The sequence below is a fragment of the Cervus canadensis genome, chromosome 9, assembly GCF_019320065.1.
Source record: "Cervus canadensis isolate Bull #8, Minnesota chromosome 9, ASM1932006v1, whole genome shotgun sequence".
In the NCBI taxonomy this organism is placed as follows: Eukaryota; Metazoa; Chordata; class Mammalia; order Artiodactyla; family Cervidae; genus Cervus; species Cervus canadensis.
The window spans coordinates 78,765,867-78,786,131 of NC_057394.1; the positions used below are offsets into that span (position 1 = coordinate 78,765,867).

A 20,265-nucleotide genomic window follows, 5' to 3' on the forward strand; every position below is an offset into this window, starting at 1 on the left:
ATTCCCATGTGTGGCCAGAGACATGGCCTCTGCCTCTCTCGGCGAATGGACAGCTGGATTTTCCGGGGGGGGGGGGGGGCCGGGTCCTGTGGTAACATCAGAGGTCAGCCTGCCTTAACGAGGGAGGACTGGAATAAAGCCTCTGAAAATCCAGTGTCAGGGGCTTCCCTGGTGGTCCAGGGGATAAGAATCCGCCTGCCGATGCAGCGGACATGGGTTCCATCCCTGATCCAGGGCGATCCCATGTGCCGCAGAGCAACAAAGCCGGTGAGCTACAACTACTGAGCCCACACTCTAGAGCCCGTGCTCTGCCGCAAGAGAAGCCACCTCAGCGAGAAGCCCGCACACTGCAATGAAGACTAGCCCCCGCTCACGGCAATTAGAGAAAGCCTGCACAAAGCAACGAAGACCCAGTGCCGACAAAAGTAAAATAAATAAGTTAAAAAAAAACTCCTGGGCCAGAACAGAAGCAGCCTCCCAGCACAGTTGGGACACCAGGGCACCGGGAGAGGCTGGGGCAGCGAACTTGAGTTTCAAGGCTGGAGAAGGACAGAGGCGGCAGGAGGCCTGGGTTAGCATCGTGAATCGACCACCCCATGAGAAAGACCTGCGCGTGAAGGGTCTGCACAGATCACCGAAACCACAGACCTTGCTTCCAGATCCCACTGTGCTCAGGCACTGAGTCCCCTCCTGGACCAAACACCCGGGCATCTCCTCTACCTGGAAATGGTGTGCATTTCACCTTCCTCCTTGTTGTCGCACGCTCCCTGCCAGAGAAGTTGAAGGCCAGGATAACAGGCAACATTCAGCCGCAGAAGTAGATCAGGGGTCTGAATAATTCACAGATTTAAACCATCCATCCCTGGCCTCATCCCCAAACCAATGGGTTTCTAGAGGAAGTGAAAGAAAATGGCTCAGTCGTGTCCGATTCTTTGCAACCCCATAGACTTCTCTGTCCACCAGGCTTCTCTGTCCACGGGATTCTCCAGGCAAGAATACTGGAGTGGGTGGTCATGCCCTCCTCCAGGGGTTTCTAGAGGAAAGGTCGGCTCAAATACAAATTGTGCAGATGCAACCTCCACCGTAAAGCTTTCCCGCATCCTCCCAGCTGGAAGTGAACTCTCAGTTCCTGAAAAAAACAGCTGTATCTCCCACCCAGTATTACAGTTTCTGGAGCACATGCTTCAGAAACTCCCCGGATCTATAACCAGAGGCTATGGAGCAGGCACGTCCACATTTTATAAATCCTGGCATATTTTGCAGTATATGAGGCCTTGTGTATGGAGGGCATTCACTAACTATTCTTCACATAGGTGAATGAATAAATGAATGAATCACTTTAGCTATTAGAAAGGATCCAGAAGAACAGAACTCGAAGCCATCATAAGACAGAGCTCTTTTAAAATATACAAAAGTAGCTCATGTAACTCACTCTCAAGTGGAAAAGTCAGGGCCTCCAGTCTCTCCCAGTATGAAATCTTTAGGTTCCCTGGTGGTTTAGTAGTAAAGAATCCACCTGCCAATGCAGGAGACGTGGGTTTGATCCCTGGGTCGGGAAGATCCCCTGGAGAAGGGAGTGGCAACCCACTCCAGTATTTTTGCCTGGAGAATTCCATGGACAGAGGAGCCTGGCGGGCTACAGCCCATGGGGTCGCAAAGAGTCAGACACAACTTAGCAACTAAACAACAACAACAAAATGAAATCTTTTAAAGTCTACAGTCTCAGCTTAGAGGTGGGTGAGACCACACCCCCCAGGAGTGCCCAGCTTAGCAAGCTTCTGCCCGGGGTCCCTCGGCTGGTGGATGGGCTCCATTCAGCAGGGGCCCTGGCTCCGTGGTTTCCCACACACGACACCCCCATGTGAGCCTTCATTCAGAGGCTCCTCCTCCTGCTGGGGAACCCCCTCCTGCTGTTCCTCCCATCTCCTGGCATCCTCTCAACCAACCAAAAGTTTCGACCCAGAATCAGTGAATATGGATATACATACATTCTCCATGTAAAATTGGGCCTGACTACCCCAGGATATAGGACACAGGACAAGCCGATATCTGCCCCAGGACTGACCTGTATCAGTGAGTCAAGAAGCAGGTAAGACTACAGACAGCAGCCGAGTGAATGTCTACTCAGAGCGAGCTGAAGAGGGCAGATGCTGAAGGTTCCATTTCTAATCTTAGCCTAGCAGGTAACCTTACCTGTCACCTATCTGTTTCTGGCCTCTAAGTCTACACCACTTTAGAAAGGCAGGTGTGTCTGGTTTCCACAAGCCTCTAAAAAAGGGAGGATGCTGAAGAGAAGACGCTGAGATGCTGAATAGATGAAAGTGCTGTCAAATCGGAGACTGCTCTTTCCAACGACAGTACTTATTATTACTCTAATATTTCTCCCCTATGACTGTCAAGCCTCTGGGGACCATCGCTGTCTGGGATACCTACTGGGGATGCAGCCCAAATGTTCACGGCTGTGAAGGGCCACTTGGCATTAGCCTGAGATATGAAGAGTGCTCTTCATGAGTGCCAGTTGACGTTAGGGATAGCGAAGCAGACTCCGGGCAACAATACAGCAATTAGAAGGTGGGCACTAGGGTATCAGAGCCTTAGGGACTTAGGAAGAAGAGAAAACGAAGGAGCAGATGAGTTTCATGGAGGCAGAGCGGGCTCAGCTCACCCTGGTGCTAACGCTGTAATGGACCCTGTAGCCGGCTGTGGGGACGGGCATGCCTGGCTCCCACCCGCTTTCACACTGACTGGCTCCCTGGGAATTCTTCCCCAGCTGTTCTAGGATGAATGACCCTCTCTGGGAAGACTGCCAGGCTAAGGTTAGTGAGTTGAATCCTCCTTTCATCAGGCAAATACACACTGAAGGCCTACCCTCTGCAGGCAGGCAGCGCCAAGCCAGAGACTCAGCAGTAAATCCAGCAGAAAACCCTAGTTCAGGGCTTGAGGGCACGGACCCTGGGTTCAGACTGGGTCCAACCCTGGCTCTTCCATAAGCATGAATTCCAGCAAGGTATTTAACCTCCGGGTCTCAGTTTTCTTACCTGTAAAATGGGGATAATAATGGTTCCTCCCTGGTAGGGTTACTATAGGGGTTAAATGAGTTAGTCCATGAAAAGAGGGAGGAGCAGAGCACGACACTCAGCATGTGCTAGATACACGTGTGTCTCTTATTTCCACTGCCCTCATGGGCTATGCAGAAGATCAACAGGGTACAAAGTCAAGTTAATCACACATTAGGTAGTAATAAGTGCCCAGGAAAAATTAAAGCAAGGAGGAGGACAGGAGTGTGCATGTGGGGGGAAGGAGCTATAATTCTGGGTGAGGCAAGGCCTCAGTGAGAAAAGTCTAGCAGGGAGGGAGCGAGGGAGCCACGGCATGTCTAGAGAGAGAGCACTCCAGGCACTGGCGTGTTGGTTCAGTCGCTCAGTCGTGTCTGACTCTTTGTGACCCCAAGGACTATAGCCCGCCAGGCTCCTCTGTCCACGGGATTCTCCAGGTAAGGACCCTGGAGTGGGTTGCCATGTCCTCCTCCAGGGGATCTTTCCGACTCAGGGATCCAACCCAAGTCTCGTTGCATTGCAGGCAGTCTCTTTACCTACTGAGTCACCAGGGAAGCTTATCAGGCAGTGGGCACAGCCCAGCACAAAAGCCGAGGTGGGAGTGTGCCTGGGAGGACAAGGGAGGAGGCTGGAGGGGATGATGGGGAGGGGACAGAGGACAGAGCCAAGGCGGGAGGGTGGGGACCGGGAGCTCACCTGTGGCAGGACTCCGGGCTAAGGCAGCCAGCTCCCCTTCGCCTCCAGCCCGCGGCTCCCCAGGGCAGGGCGGGCCGGGTGGACTCACCTGCTCCTGGTGCTGACACCCGATCCGCAGCAGCTGCGCGTGGTGCTCCTCCTGGAGCCGGGCCACCTCGGTTTCAAACTGCAGCTGCAGCCGCCGCTCCAGGTCCCGCAGCTCGGCCTCCTGCTGCCAGCCCAGGTTCCGCACCTCTGCCTCACAGCGCCGCTCCAACTCCGCCTTCTCCCACTGCAGCTTCTCACACTTGGCCGCGTGGAAAGCTGGGGGTGGGGGACGGGAGAGCGCACGGTCACAAACCCACCAGGATGCGCCCAGAGCCTCGAGTCTGCAACCCCCACGCTACAACATCAAGGTGTGGGTGGAAGGACCAGGGCAAGATGCCCTTCCCTCTGCAGAGCTTCATGGTTCGTAAGATGCTTCCCCGGTGGCTCAGTGGTAAAGATTCTGCCTGCAAAGCAGGAGTTGCAGGAGACGCAGGTTCGATCCCTGGGTCAGGAAGATCCCCTGGAGGAGGGCATGGCAACCCACTCCAGTATTCTTGCCTGGAGAATCCCATGGACAGAGGAGCCTGGCAGGCTACAGTTCATGGGGCCTCAAAGAGTTAGACATGACTGAAGCGACTTAAGCACACACGATGCTTTCCCACCTACAGCATCTGAGTCTCAACACAGACCCTGGATGTTGGGGTGAACCTGAGCCCAGGGAGCTCCTGTGACCGGCCCAAGGCCACACAGTGTGTGGAGTAAGAGCTGCAAAGGCAGGAGATGTTTAAGGACACTACTTCCCTGATGAAAGGAGTGGTGGACAGGCTGGATCTTGCTCTGTGTGCACAGTGTGTAAGAATACGGCCCAGCCCAGGAGCCTAATGCTGTCCCAAAGGGCCCTCCTGGTCCAGGACTTCAGTTGGCCCCGTGTCCTGGGTCCCATCGTTTGATGGAGGATTCTGATACACAATCTGAGAAAGTTAGGATCCTCTGGTGTATTGAGAGCAAGGTGGTGAGTGCTGCCCACCTCAGGTGTGGGTGATAAAAGGATATACTGTCTGTAGTTAAAAGCAATAACCATGCTGACCAGAAAAGCCCTCTGGTTCTTACTGCCACTGGTGTCAGCAACTCTAAAGCATGCTGATGAAAAAAATACTTCTCAAAAGTCTTTGGTTGGTCTAGAGTTTAAGCAATTGTTATAATTACTCTTGAGGTTTTTAAAAACCAGTTTTGTATTTAAAAAAATCACAAACTGAGGAAAGCTGCAAGTATTAACAGGCACAAGGACATTATTGCACAGATGACTTTTTTCTCCCCTGTGGACTGCAGTCCATGGGGTCAGGAAGAGTCAGACATGACTGAGCAACCAAACAATAACAACAACAATATACATGTCAGGATGATGGCTGAGTGTGCACTGGGCTTTCCACCACCGGTAGCAAGAGGGTGTTTCGTTCGCTTGCTAATAAATACAGCAGGAATTGCAGAAGTGGGCTGAGGTTTTCTGGTCCCTGGCAGTGAGATTATGGAAGAGGGAGGTTATGGGCCTCATAGAAACAGCCAGAACCTACCAGGAACTGAAGGCCACAGTGGCTCAGGCTTGGAGGCAGCGGTGAGGAATTCCCTATGCCCAGGGGTCTGAACAGAGCTCCACTTTTCCCCAAAGATTCCCCCAACCTGGGCAAGTTGTTAGAATTTCACCAGGGACCTTAGTTAGTGAAAGAAACACCCAGGATCCACAGACTAGGGAAGAGATGTACACGCAAAGACAGGTTTATCCTGGAGTGACTGGGCTTTAACAGAACAACAACCATGGAATGTCCATTAAAAACAGTGCTCGATGGAGTGAGACACAGTCAAACTGAGGCCAATAGAGGAACAATTATTTACTCTTATATACACTCTTAAAATTCTTTTCCATTATGGTTTATCACAGGATAGTGAATATCGTTCCCTGTGCTATACAAAAGGGCCTTGTTGTTTATCCCATTTTATACGTAATAGTTTGTATCTGCTAATTCCAAACTCCCAGTCCATCTCTCCTCCCCACCTCCACACAAACAGCAATCATTTCACCTACACTGGGGGAAGGTGCAGGGTCCTCCAACAGAAAAGGACGGGAAGGACAGGAGACACACGGTAACTACTGGTGAGCCCCGAGCAATGAGCTCCAGGGTGGGTGTCTGCGTGCACGGGGTCTCTTTGGCAGGTGGTCTTGTTTCTGTAATTCAGGTGAACTAACTTCACAGTCTTTGCCCCATGCACCCTGCCACAGTGAATGGGATCAAAATAAGGCAGTGACAGCAATGTTTGTATTTACAACAGGTCCACAAGGCAGTGCAGAGATGAAGCACAGTCTACAAATACGAGAACAGATGGTCGGCACCATTCATGATTCAATACATGCAGATCAAAGCAAGAGATTTTTTTTACCTACACGCTTGATCTAGATGAAATATTCTGATAAAACAGGGAAAGTAGGAGAAAACTGGCCTTTGATGGAGCAACAGTGGGGGTATAAACTGAGGAGCTGCTTTGCAGGTTCAAGTAATTTTCAAAATTGAAATCCTAGGGATGGGAGTTTGGGAAGGGTGACAGCTAAAGAGTTTGGAGTTTCTTTTTGGGGTCATGAAAATGTCCTGAAACAGATTATAGTTACAGCTGCAAAACTCCGTGAATATACTAAGAACCACTGAATTGTTTTCAAATGGGGGAGCTGTATGGCATGTGAATTATATCTCAATAAAGTTTTTACCAAAAATGGAAAGAAAATCTGCAAAATAACATGACAGGGAAAATATCTCAGAGGATAAATTTAGACGTGTTTGTAGAAGGAAAGCTCATATTTAGATTTTGAAAATCTGTATAATGATGATGATGTATGTTGACAAAATAAAAACTTCACCACTACACTGTTTTATATACACACACACACATGCACACACATGGATATATGTGGAGCTAGGGGAATCTGAGAACCATTCTTAGTTTCTTAACTAGAATTACAGCACATTGCACTCAAATGAAAGTAATAAAAAATGCTCACCATGTAGTCTTCTTTAACAAGTACTGTTTTATATGGGAAAAATGTGCTTTTCCTATATTAATACTAATATTGGTATCTTTAACTCTAGTAAATCTAAACAGTAAGTTGATGATATAGATTGCATACATTGAATAAAACAGAAAAAAAAGGTCAAGAAATGAAAAACAACAAACCAGTTACACTGGAGAAAAAAAATTAAATGCACATATCTTTTTTAAGTCAACAATTTCACAAGAGAACCAAAAAAATCTGATGAAGGATAACTAGTTCAGCATGATTTGCCTTTGGGAAATAGTAGGGGGGAGGCTAGTTAAATAAATGATGCTAAGTCCACTATACACACAGGACAAATCCCATATTCAATGGGATACAGGTAACTTAAAAAAAAAAAGCAAGGTCAATATTTTTGTGGAATGACCTGTAATACATTGTTAAACAAAAAAGGCAAGATGCAGGATGAGCAGGACAGCGGAGTTCTACTTGTGATGGAGATGCATCTGTGTGTCTGACCTTCCATCTGTCCTTCCCCCCTCGGAGGTTGTGTGCTTAATTGACAGGACTCACTTCCCAATGAACACCTGCAACAATATGTATATAAGAAAATCCTATTATTTGTTTGAATGTTTTATGAGTTAAAATACTTTTTAAATGACTACCATGATTAAGAAGACTGGGTTTGAAAAGGTTATGGTCGCCTGCGGTCAGAAAGGACAGGACTTCCAACGAATGTGTGATTTTGTTTATGTTCATGGCGGGATGATTCAAGGCCTGGCATTGGGGGGGGGGGGTCAGCAATGATTGATTGATTTTCATCCTAGAGCTGTTCCTGAATTGTACTGTTGCTTCAGTAAATCACGAGCTGTGCAGCCTCAGTTATCGTTGTTCAGTCGCTAAATCATGTCTGACTCTTTGGACCCCATGGACTGTAGCAAGGCAGGCTCCTCTGTCCTTCACTATCTCCCAGAGTCTGTGCAAATTCATGTCTGTTGAGTCAGTGATGCCATCCAACCATCTCATCCTCTGTTGCCCCCTTTTCCTTTTGCCTTCAGTCTTTCCCAGCATCAGGGTCTTCTCCAATGAGTTGGCTCTTTGCATCAGGTGGCCAAAGTAATCACCTTTCCACACCTAGCACCAACCCCCGAATTCCCAATTGCTATTATATACAAGAAGTGATATTCTGTTCTTCCAATGACCCTGTGTCATAAGCCCCAGGCCTTCAGAAGATATTGGATAAGAGCTACAGCTGAGGCACCAGGGAGCAAGTTCCAATAACAGAGTCCCTAAAGAAATAAACATCCTCTTGCCTCTGGTAAATTCTCAAAAATGTATCTACTGGGGCATTTTGCAGACAGAGATTAAAGCAGGCTAATTTTTATGAGCAACCTCTGGAGTCTTGCATTCATTCTTCCCTTCTTTATTTCTATTCATGAGAAAACATTTGGTACTTTATAATGTGAGAGGCAAACACACCAATAATAAATCCCTAGAACCTAAAACACTGAGAAAATGGTTTCTAAAAGAATAGGATTATGATAGGCCAGGAGCACCGATAACATTTCTAATTCATAAGCATGAGTTTGAAAAGCAAAAACAGGATTAGAGTCTGCGGTAGTTTTCAATAATTGAACATATGTACGTATGAATATATAGATTGCGTGTATGTAGTACATACATACACACCACAGTTCATAAATAAAAATCTAGGGGAAAAACTCAGTGAGTAAGAGCAATTTTCTTTAAACAATTGCCCAAAATGTCCCTTGAATAATTACAACTTGTTACTGCAAAGAGGCAGCAAAGATCAGTAATTACAAAACTAGACTTAAACTGAAGAAAAGAATTTGGTTGTAGTTCATGATAAAGCATAAGGAATACTATTACACTACCTTTTACATCACAAATAATGCTTAAGCCTTGAAAATTATAAAATAAGTCATCTAAAGGTGAAGACTGTATATAAATATGTGGAATTGTTAAAATAGTCACTGTTATGGGTTCAATTGTGTCCCTCAGAATTTATATGTTGAAGTTTTAATCCCTAGTGCCTCAGAATGTGACCATGTTTGGAGACAGGATTTTTGCAGCTAATAAAGTTAAAATGAGGTCATTTATAGGGTCAGCCCCAATCCAATATGACTGAAGCATACAGGACAGACACCTGCGGGGGGTGGGGGGGAAGGTAGCCATCTATGCCAAGAGGAGAGGCCGCAGAAGAAACTAACCCTGCTGGCATCTTGATCGTTATTTCCAGCCTCCAGGACTGTAAGAAAATTAATTTCTGTCTTTTAAGCCCTCCAGCCTGCAGTCCTTTGTACAGCAGCCTTAGTAAATTAACAGTCAGTATTGTTACATATTGATAGGGGATCCCACAGTCAGATAAAAGATTAAATTGTTTCTTTGAGAGATGGGGAGTAATTGAAAAGACAAAATAACTTTCAAGGGAAAAAAAGTGTAATTTAAATATTACCCATAATCTCATGGCACAAAGAAAATGAAAACTTTCTACTGAAAATCCCTTCACAGCTGTGGCAACAGTGTGACTTTGGTATCTCCTATTAGGAATTTTCCACGTCTTCCTGCTTAATATTTTTATGGTTGCTCATATTTTCATGTGTGCTTAGTCACTCAGTTGTATCCGACTCTTTGTGACCTCATGGGCTGTAGCCTGCCAGGCTCCTCTGTCCATGGAATTCTCCAGGCAAGAATACTGGAGTGGGTAGCCTTTCCCTTCTCCAGGGGATCTTCCCAACCCAGGGATCGAACCCAGGTCTCCCACATTGCAGGCAGATTCTTTATGGTCTGAGCCACCATATTTTCATGTGGATGCCCTGTAATTTATACGTCCCTAGTGTTGCACATTTGATTTGCGTCACTCACATATTTTTTTTTACTTTCTTCATTAGGATAAATTCTTAAGAGTGGAATTATGTGGGCTTAAAGATTATAGCATCTTTGTAAACTTTAGTTGGTTTTGTGTGTGTGTGTGTGTTTGGTCTTTTTTGATCGCAGTGATCCTGTGACAAATCTGTGTCCACCAGGGGGAACTATAATGCCTGGAAAAGACCTCTGGTGGCAAAGGCCTCTGTCCACTCTTGTCAGATCACAGCGACCCACAGCGGGCGGCAGGCTCAGTCCATGAAACACGCTGCCTGGGATCCTGGGCCACACTGCCCTCTACTGCCCTCTTTTTTAAAGGACCTTCTTTTTGATGAAAATGTGAAGAAGAGACTTCCCTGGTGGCTCAGATGGTAAAAGCTCCTGCCTACAATGTGGGAGACCTGGGTTCGATCCGTGGGTTGGGGAGATCTCCTGAAGAAGGCAATGGCAACCCATTCCAGTACTCTTGCTGGGAAAATCCCATGGACGGAGGAGGCTGGGAGGCTACAGTCCATGGGGTCGCAACGAGTTGGACACGACTGAGCAACTTCACTTGGTCAAGAAAAGAGACAAGGAGGGGCTGAGATGGAGGAAAGGTTCAGGGACTAGGAGTAGAAATGCGAGTGGAAGAGCCAGCGGGGGAGCTGGGGATCTCTGGGCATCTCTGCAGGTCCACGCGGCATCCCCAGGGCCCTGGACCAAAGAGCTGGCATTAGTGGAGTGCCTCCTGGGTACCACGCAGTTGGCACGCCCTGGGCCCCAGGCGGGTGTCCAGTAGGATGGGAGGTTTGAGAAGGGGTAACTCAGGGATCCAGGGCCCCCGCAGGAGGTGTGAGGCCTGCAGAGCAGGGGCCGGAGCCCGGGTCCCTCCGCACCCGTGTGGGAGTGACTGCTGCACCAGGGTTTCAATGTCTCGGAGGTGAGGCTTTGACCAATCAGCCTTCAGGCCCTCACTGCTGTGAATCGCAGCATATCTCTTTACCCGTCCACCTCCATCACTAGCGGGCAAGGACAGTGTCAGAGCTGCTTGAGTATTTGTGGTCAGTTAGGCAGGCGGACTATCCACAGACAGTAGTTGAATTTATTGAGCAGCTGCTACATCCCACACCCAATCCTGCGGTGAGAACCAGACTCGCTGCCAGGCAGGCAAATAAAGACACGGGCAGAAGTTTTAAACAGCAAGATGTCAGATCATGAAAACCTGAGATAACAGCCAGCTGGAGAAAGTAAAATGAGAGCAATGTTAGGGAAAATGAGAGCAATGTTAGGGAATGGCGGATATAGGAGGCACCTGAGAAAACCCCATCCAGGTGGATGTGAATGACGGGGAAGGGGAGGGGTCCAGAGAGCTGGAGGGAGGGGGTTCCAGGAGGAAGAACTACAAGAGCAAAGGTCCTGAGCTGGGAACACGGGGCTCACTTAAGGGACAGGAAGACGACAAAGGGCCTGAGGGTCCATGATGGACACAGTGGAGGTGGGGAGAGGCGGGGTTGGATCTCACAAGGCCCCTGGTCCCTAAGGAGGAGTGGGGCTTGTACTCCAGTAACTGGAAAGGGCCCCCCTAACCCCTCCACAGTCTTAAACCTGGGATAACAGGAGCTCATGAAGCATTGATTACAAGAGCACCCTGGAGGCTGCATGGCGAATAGGCTGGCAGAGGCAAGGAGAACAGAGCGGAGGACATGTCTGGTGGTCGTAACCTGGGGCTGAAGCTGCAGTCCTGGGTGGGTGTGCAATGCATTTGGGAGGCCAAGCCACCTGCACTTGCTCCTGGCTTGGACGAGGGAGGTGAGGGGAGGGCATGGATTGGACCCGAAGATGACTCAGGCAATTGGTCTGAGTGATTCGGGTGGTGGTGCCCTTTAAGAAGAGGAGACCATCAGAGGAAGAGACCCACTGGGCAGACAAGCACATACTAGACACCAAATAAATCTCCACGCAACTAACAGCCGGATTTATGTGCATATAAGGGCCCCTGGTTCACAAATGTGATGGCAGATTCGCCTCTGGTCCACGGCACTTAGGAAGGGCTTTTCTGGATGTTGTCAATTAGCATGAAAAATGCGAAATTCAAAACTGCTGAATTTTGACAAGCCTTGTGACACATTAGTGATGAATGGTAATATTCCATTTCACATGGGCATGTGCTGTGGTCTATTCTACAAAAGTGTTGAAATCTTAAAAGCATGAGGCCTCGGGGTAGACTCTCCTTATTAAATCTTCCCCAGTGAAGTGGGGCTGGATTGACAGATGTGTTTTCTCCTCCCCACGGGTGTGTAAATGGTTAGTGGGACACGCGGCTGCAGTAAGATGAAGTGCATTTTCTAGCTGCAAGGCATTCCCAGTGCTACAGAACAAACACAGAAGAGTTCTTATCAAGGGGGCTCTTTAAAGTGCATTAACAAGGGTCTTCCCTGACTGTCCAGTGGTTAGGACTGTATGCTTCCACTGCCAAAGGCACAGGTTCAACCCCAGGTCAAGGAACTAAGATCCCACAAGGCTTGGGGTGCAGCCACAAAATAAAAAGTGCATTAATACTTTACTTACCTGTGGGTCACACTATGGGACCATGGCCCCCAAGTTGGATGACTGCATATAGGAGCCTCAAGATCCCCAAATACATGCCCTGAAGTGCCTACTCACGTCCCACCCCCACACTGCTTAAACTTCCACAGTGACAGCGAATAACCCTTCCTGTGCATGGAATCCAGACTGCCAGCATTTCCATATTAGAAAGGGTGGGGAGGCAGGGTGGAGGAGTGACAGCCCAGGCAGGAGGTGGTCAGGTCACACCTGGAAGGAACAGGAAACAAAGGCAGGTGGGGGAAGGCAGGAAGAGTCCAGGTCTTCCCAGGTCCTGCAGACACCAGCTGTGGGAATTTTGGCAACTAACTCAGCCTCTTTGGATCTGAGATTCTCACCTGGAAAATGAGGAGGTCAGACACTGCTACCAGCTGAAGTGTATCCCCCTAGAGTCATGGGGTGAAGCCACACTCCCCAGGACCTTAGAGTGTAACCGTATTTGGAGGTGGGGGTACTCAAAGAGTTGATTAAGTTCAAATGAGGCCAGGAGGGTGGGGCCCTAGTCCAACATGATTGGTGTCCCGCTTGGAAGAGGACACCCAAGAGGTCTCAGAAGCCGGGTGAGGACACAGCAAGGGGACGTCCTTCCACAGGCCAAGGACAGATGCTGCAGCAGAAACCAACTCTGCCAGCCCCTGGCCTGGACTTCAGCCTCAAGAACTGAGAGAAAATAAATGCCTGTTGTTTATGCCCCCTGACCTGGGTGTTATTTTGTTACAGCAGTCTGAGCCAGCTAACACAGGCACCCTGAGCGTGAAGCCCCCTTCTGCCCTTGCCTTCTAGAATTCTATGGATATTGTAGTGGTGACTGAGGGTCATCAAGGACAGTTTTCCACTGTCCTTTCTTAGAGAAGATCAGGAAGGCGATACTATTTTTATTATGATCTCCCTCTGAAATGGAGCTCTAAAGACAGAAGCTTCATCTACAGAGAAAATGTGCTTTGCAGAATGACTTGCTGCCCAGCGACAGGAGATATTAGTAGTAACATCAATGACAACATCTCTGTGCTTCATTAATGAAGTTCTCTAACATACAATATTGGGGATTCCCTGGTGGCTTAGTGGTAAAGAATTCGTCTGCCAATGCAGTAGACATGGGTTTGATCCCTGGGTTTGGAAGATCCCCTGGAGAAGGACTGGCAACTCACTCCAGTATTCTTGCCTGGGAAATCCCATGGACAAAGGAGCCTGACGGGCTACAGTTCATGGGGTCACAAAAGAATTGAACATGACTTAGTTACTAAACAACAACAAAACACACAGTAGTAGTTTGCTTAATCTTCGCAGCCAGTTTTAAAGCTGGAGAAAGCAGGCAGTTTTGCTCTGATTTTACAGAAAAGCAATGGAGGCTCAGAGGGCTCAAGTCACTTGTCCAGGCTGACCCAGTGAGCACTGGGAAGGCGGGATTCCCTCCAGGCGCCCTGCATCTCAGCAGAGCTCTTTCGAATACTAACACCGCTATTCTGCCTTATGTTCTGGAAGAAAGGAAACAAAGAAAGAGAAGGAGAAACAGATATAAAAATCCCATCAAGGTTAAGGTGCTTTTCAAAGTCATAAATATTAGAGCTATTTTTATGTGGTCTTAAGCAGCAAGATAAAGGATGAGCCTTTCAACAAATGGATAATGACTGACCCTGTGCGTGAATGTAATTGCAATGCTTAGAAGTAACCTTCTTGGTCGAAGAGGAGAAAAATGCAACAGTGATTTATGGGGGCAAGAGAGGAAAGAGGAAGTGGATTTAAGACGATGGTTATGATGGGAAGTTTTGAGGAGAGAAACAAATGCCGTCTACATGAGAACTAATATGACACTACTGCCCATAAACGGGAAGCGGCTTTCCGGGGATCCTGCGTGGCGCCTGCCCCTCCCTCTCCTCTGGGCTAATTTGGGCTGCAGAGCTGGCAGCGGCTCATCTAACACACCACGGGGGCCGCTCTGAAGTCTGGCTGTGGACAGGCCAGACGGTGGGTCCGTGTGGTTGCAGTGAGCACTGACTGCTTTTAACTTTTTTCTCCTGTGCAAAATGGAATTGAAAAGATGACCCTTAAATTTTACCTCCAACTACTATTTGTTATGTAAACTGGACAGTGTACACAATTTCCAGGTTGGACATCCCTTTTAATAACTTTTAATAACTTTCTGAAAGTTGAGATTCCAGACTCTCTTTCATTGGGTAGAATCCACCCTACAAAGCTCTAACCAGTGAACTCCTGGGACCCTGCCCCTTCCTAAGCTTCCCAGCTAGAGGCGGCCCATCCCACGGCATGTTGCTGACTGCCACCCTCTGTCCCAAAGTCTGAGTGGCCACATTCTCCTTAATTGCCCATGGGAGGAATAGAGACCAAGGGGCTGCTGGGTAATACAGTTTACTCCATTTGATGGTGATAAGTTTAAATACCATCATTCCTTCCTTTAGGATGACAAATGTATGGCCAGGGTATTCTGTTTTCTCCATGGGGCTTGGGGCATTTTCTCTGAGGTTTCCCTAGACTGATGATTATGTTTTATTTGCTGTTCAGGGGTTTCCTGCATAGGAATGAAGGGTGGATGTTTGAAATCTATAGAATCTAATTTTTAAAGAGGTGTGCATTTCCTCATGAACTCCTCCCAGCCTCTTGCTGTCTTACTTCCAAATATATCAAATCAACTCCAAGGAACAAAGTGGACCGCCTTGAATTGTTTCTAATCACCGATTTTAGGCACACGGAAGAAGTTAAGGTTTTAGGCAATTTATAATAGTCCAAGAGTGTTTCATGATGAGTAGAAATATTTGTCTATTACCCTGGCTAGACCTTGTGCAACTTTCTTCTGTGGATATCCATCTCTTAATGTGATTCTAGGCCCAGGCAGATTTCCATAATTTCCCTTTTCCTTTTAAAAGGAGAGATGAAGAGGACACAAGTAGGACCTACTTCCAAGTAGGTAAAACCTGGGGATTCACTGGACATCAAGAATGAAGGAGACAGAGAGGTAGAGTTGGTAATCACCTCCACTTTCTAGGCTGACCTCCTCTGTGAATTCTGGTGTCAACAACGGAGCTTAAAATCGTGGTTGAGCCTACCTGTCCCCCATCTCCTCCTCTTCTTTCATTCAAAATACTCTTTAAGTGTTAACAGAAATGACTGCCCAGCTGGACATATTACCTTTCAGTCTCCCTTGCAGCTCTGTGGGGTCATGTGACTATCCATAAGTCAAGGGATGTGAAGAAGTGACGTGGCAACTTCTAGATCAGAGTCTTATGAGGGAGCTGCCTGCCCTTGACTTTGCCTCCTTTCCCCTCCCTCAGGCTGAAAACTGGGGCCTCTCATGGGCAGAAAAGGACACAAGAGAAAAATATCCTCTATCTTATTTATTCCATCGCATTTGGGTATCTTTTTGTTACAGCAGCTTAGCCTGTACTTGAAATGAATTAGGACTATAACAGAAGTGGTGATTTGGTTTTACTTTGAAGTAGAGAGGGTGGGGTGGAGGTTCGCAGGGGGCGCTAGTGGTAAAGAACCTGCCTGCCAATGCAGGAGATGCAAGAGATACAGGTTCGATCCCTGGGTCAGAAAAATCCCCTGGAGGCGAGCATGGCAACCCACTCCGCTATTCTGGCCTGAAGAATCCCACGGACAGGGGAGCATGGTCGGCTGCAGTCCATAGGTCACACAGAGTCGGACATGACTAAAAGTGACTTAGCATGCACACACACATAGGGTGGGGTAGGTGGGCATAACATGAATTGGCCTCAAAGAGTTGAAATGCCTGTGGCTCACCAAGAGGTGACCTCAGGAGAGACGTGGACATGGGAGGGTGCGGCTTAGGGGGCAGTTGAAGCCATGGGGGTAGACTGAGATTACCAGGGAGACCACAGAGAGTCAGAAGGAAAAGGGGCTTGGAACAGCATCAGGGACAGATATCTGAAGGAGAAAGTCACTAACTTAATTTCATGCTACAATCATTCATCCCCTCACCCTCTTTTCCAACTGATTACGAGCTCTTTAAATTCTTGGATTATAGCATAACGGATCTCAAAATAAAATACCTAGAATACTTTTATGCAGAATAGGCATTCAAATTTATCTTAAAAATGATACTGTTAAAATGCTTTATATCTAAGCAATAGATTTGCTTTCAATTTTTTTATATTCACGGCTGTAAACTTAGGTTATCCTGAGTCAGTACCCAAGTCTTGGGAACCAGAAGACAGACCAGGACCACAATGAAAGTGGGACTATGGCAGCCTTGAGGTGAAGGGGGCGGCTGCCATTCAGTAAAAAGACAAACCACGCAATAAAAAATGGACAACAGAAAACTCACAGAAGAAGACATCCACATAGCCAATTAGCACAGAGAAGTGCTCAACTTCCTTAGTGATCAGGGAAACACAAATTAAAACCACAGTGAGATACTCTTCACACCTACTAGAACAGCTAAAACAACGATAATAATAACAATGATAACAATGACATTGCTGACAATACTGAATGTTGGCAAGGTCATGGAGGAAGTGGAATGCTTCAAAATGTTTGAGGGATAGTGTAAAGATGGAAGAGCCTTTTTCAGAACTGTTTGGCAGCTTCTCCTAAAGTGAAATTCATATCTGTCCTCTGACCCAGTCATTTCTCGTGAAGGAACTGAACCGAGAGAAATGAAAACGTCTCTGTCCACAGTAAGACCTATGCAAGGATAGTCACAACAGCCTTATTTATAAAAAAAAAAAGGCAAAATGTGGACAAAACCCAGAGTGGATAATTAATATTGGCATATGCACGCCAAAGGAACATGAGTCAATAAAAAGGAACATATCACTGACAAGCTTGGTAATGTGGATGAATCTCTCGTATGGGGCAAAAGCACCCAGACATAAAAGACGGTCTGCTCCCACTTGTAGGAAATCCAAGGCCAGGCAAAACTAATCTACAGGGGCAGAAATAAGGAAGTGGTAGGGTGGAACTGACTGAAAAAGGCCTGGGGCAAATTTTCAGATGATGAAAATGTCCTATGTCTTGTCTTGGGTGGTAATGACATGGATGTAGTCATAGACAAAGAACATCAAGCTCAACACTTAAAAACAGAAAAATTTTAAAACAAAATGAATAATCTTGCATATTTATCCACACATTTACCATTTTGATAATCTCAATTTTTCCTGCAATTGTAAGTTTCTATCATTCATAAAGAATGTTTACTTTGGACATTAAGTTCTGATTTTTTAAAAAATTATTTCAGCCCTTCAAACATGTCGTTCCACTGTCTTGTCTGTTTCTGATGCAGTTAACTGTCACCACATCCTTGTCCCCTGTAAGTGATGTGTATCTCTATCTGGTTGCATTTCATTTTTCCTCTTTATCTTTGGTCTTCAGCAGTTTGACTACGATGTCTTAGGTGTGATTTGTGGATTTGCGTTTATCCTGTTTGGGGTTCATTGCTTCTTGGGTCTGCAGTTCGTTCTTTAACAATCAAATTTGAGACGTCTTTGCACATCATTAAAAATTTATTTTTTCGTCTCTCTTCCTTCTCCTGAGAATCCAATTATGCATCTCTTAGATTGCCACAGGTCCCTGACACTCTGTCATTTTTCTTTTAATCTTTTTTCTCTCTGCTCTTCAGATTGGATAATGTCTATTGATTGTCTTCAACCCACTGACCCTTTTCCCCTGCAGTCTCCAACCTGCTGTTAAGCCCATCCAGTGAATTTTTCATTTCACAGATTTAACTTTTGGGCTCCAACATTTCCAATTGGTTCTTTTGTAATTTTCATTTCTTTGTTGAGCTTCCCCATCTGGGTTACTATGTTCCTTGTTTTCTAGAAGCGGCTAACATGTTTGTAACAGTTTTTAAAAATGTCTTGTCTGCTAGTTTCAACATCTGGGTTATTTTAATACCCATGTCTATTGCCTACTTTTCGCTTCATTATGGGTTCCACTTTTTGTAGGTCTAATTTTTAAATGGATGGTATCTAGAGGAGGGCTTCCCAGGTGGCGCTAGTGGTAAAGAACCCACCTGCCAATACAGGAGACATAAGAGATGCGGGTTCGATCCCTGTGGCAGGAAGATCCCCTGGAGGAACGCATAGCAACCCATTCCAGTACTCTTGCCTGGAGAATCCCATGGACAGAGAAGCCTGGTGGGCTACAGTCCATGCGGTCGCAGAGTTTGACACGGCAAGCAACTTGGCAAGCATGCACACACACTGAAAGGAGCATGTATTACTTTGTCTTCCTTGAACAGGCAGGTAAATTACTCTTGACTCCACCAGACTTTGATTTTACCCTTTGTTAAGGTGTGTCCGCTTCAGTTTTCCCAGAGACCCTTATTCTCAGTCCTGGTCCTCACTCCTAAAGCCTGGCCTTTCTTGGGTCTTGAGTCGAGGTGCTCAGTGAGGTCTCTCCGCCCTGGCTCAGCTGCAATTCTGACTCCCTGCACTGCACAGTGTCTGGTGGCTCCACTCAGCTCATCCTGCAGCGGCTGCCCTCTCCCAGGCCTCCCCAGGCATTCGATGCCCACACTTCATCTCTGAACACCCGGGAACCCCCCTGTGCAATTCCCGGGGCCTCCTCTGCCCAGCTGACTGCTCTCCAGGGCTCAGTCCCATGACTTCCAGCTGCTTTAATCACCTGGAACTCTGGTATCTGCTTCTACAGCGCAGTGAGACAATCAGCGGTCACTGCCGGACCACCTCTCTGGGCTGTGGTCTGGTCAGTGACCCCAGGCAGGGAGTCGGGGCCAACAGGGGCTCAGAGTGATGTCCCATTTTTTTTTTTTTTGGTAAGATTTGTTTTTATTATTTACCTGGCTGCACTGGGTCTTCACAGTGGCAAGTGGGGTTTTTTTAGATGTGGCATGTGAACTCTTCGTTGCGGCATGTGGGACCTAGTTCCCTGACCAGGGATTGAACCTGGGCCCCTGCATTTGGGAATACAGAGTCTTAGCCACAGGATCACAGGCCTGTGACATGTGTTGCTCAGAAACAGCTGCCTCATATAACTGGGGTCTTACAGCTGTGTACAGCCTACCATAACCAGCTGTGTGAGGTATATTATAACTAGTCCAATACTACTGTTGTTGTTCAGTTGCTAAGTCATGTCCAACTCTTTTTGACCCCATGGACTGCAGCACAGCAGGCCTCCCAATCCCTCACTATCTCCCGGAGTTTGCCCAAGTTCACATCCACTGAATCAGTGATGCCATCCAACCATCTCATCCTCTGCCACCCTGTTCTTTTGCCTTCAATCTTTCCCAGCATCAGGGTCTTTTCCAGTGAGTCAGTTCTTCGCATCAGGTGGCCAAAGTATTGGAGCTTCAGCTTCAGCATCAGTCCTTCCATTGAATATTCAGGGTTGATTTCCTTTAGGAATGACTGGTTTGATCTCCTTGCAGTCCAAGGGGCTCTCAAGAGTCTTCTCCAGGACTAGTTACTCTATGAAGGTTGGAAGCAGGGCAATGAATGCACAGTTGAAATAAGCTGCCAGGTGGCTCTAATAGGCTTCCATCTCCCTCCATGGGGATCCCTGGCTAAGAACTGAGGTCCCAGAAAAGAAAGGCATGCAGATAGTTGCCCAAGGCTATCTCAGCAAGATGCCATTATTATTTTTGCATACTATTGAGTCTGGTCCACCAAGACATCTTCTGATTACAATTTCAGCTTTCTAAGTAGATCTGCTTTTAAGAAGAAATATAATTTCTCACTGGAAATTAGTAAGTTGGGATTTCTGTCTTCTATATTAGGTGCTAGTAAACCTAGTCAAAAGGTGTTTCCTTGAAAGTCAAAGTCATTCTTGTTGCACTAACAGTGTCCACACTTAGCAACCAGCCTGGTCTCTCCATCTGGAATCATACTCCTGATTAAATTTTGACCAAATTCTTCATTAGCTTTTTCTTTCTTTCTTTCTAAAGAAAATAGCTATGTTAAGGACCCCAGAGACCATGATCAGTTTCATTATCACTGAAACCTACTATGTCTTTATTTGGTTCCTTGCAGTGCAGAATTAGTC

General features: G+C 46.9%; 1 protein-coding gene across 5 annotated transcripts in view; it reads right to left on the bottom strand.

Moving 5' to 3' along the window:
* MTUS2 (microtubule associated scaffold protein 2) overlaps positions 1 to 20,265 on the bottom strand; it is a 371,881-nt gene that overhangs the window by 20,572 nt on the left and 331,044 nt on the right. For all 5 annotated transcript variants that reach the window (XM_043477534.1, XM_043477531.1, XM_043477533.1 and 2 more), the window contains one exon: positions 3,841 to 4,055. In XM_043477534.1, coding sequence (XP_043333469.1) covers positions 3,841 to 4,055 — 215 coding nt within the window. The remainder of the gene's footprint in view (positions 1 to 3,840; positions 4,056 to 20,265) is intronic.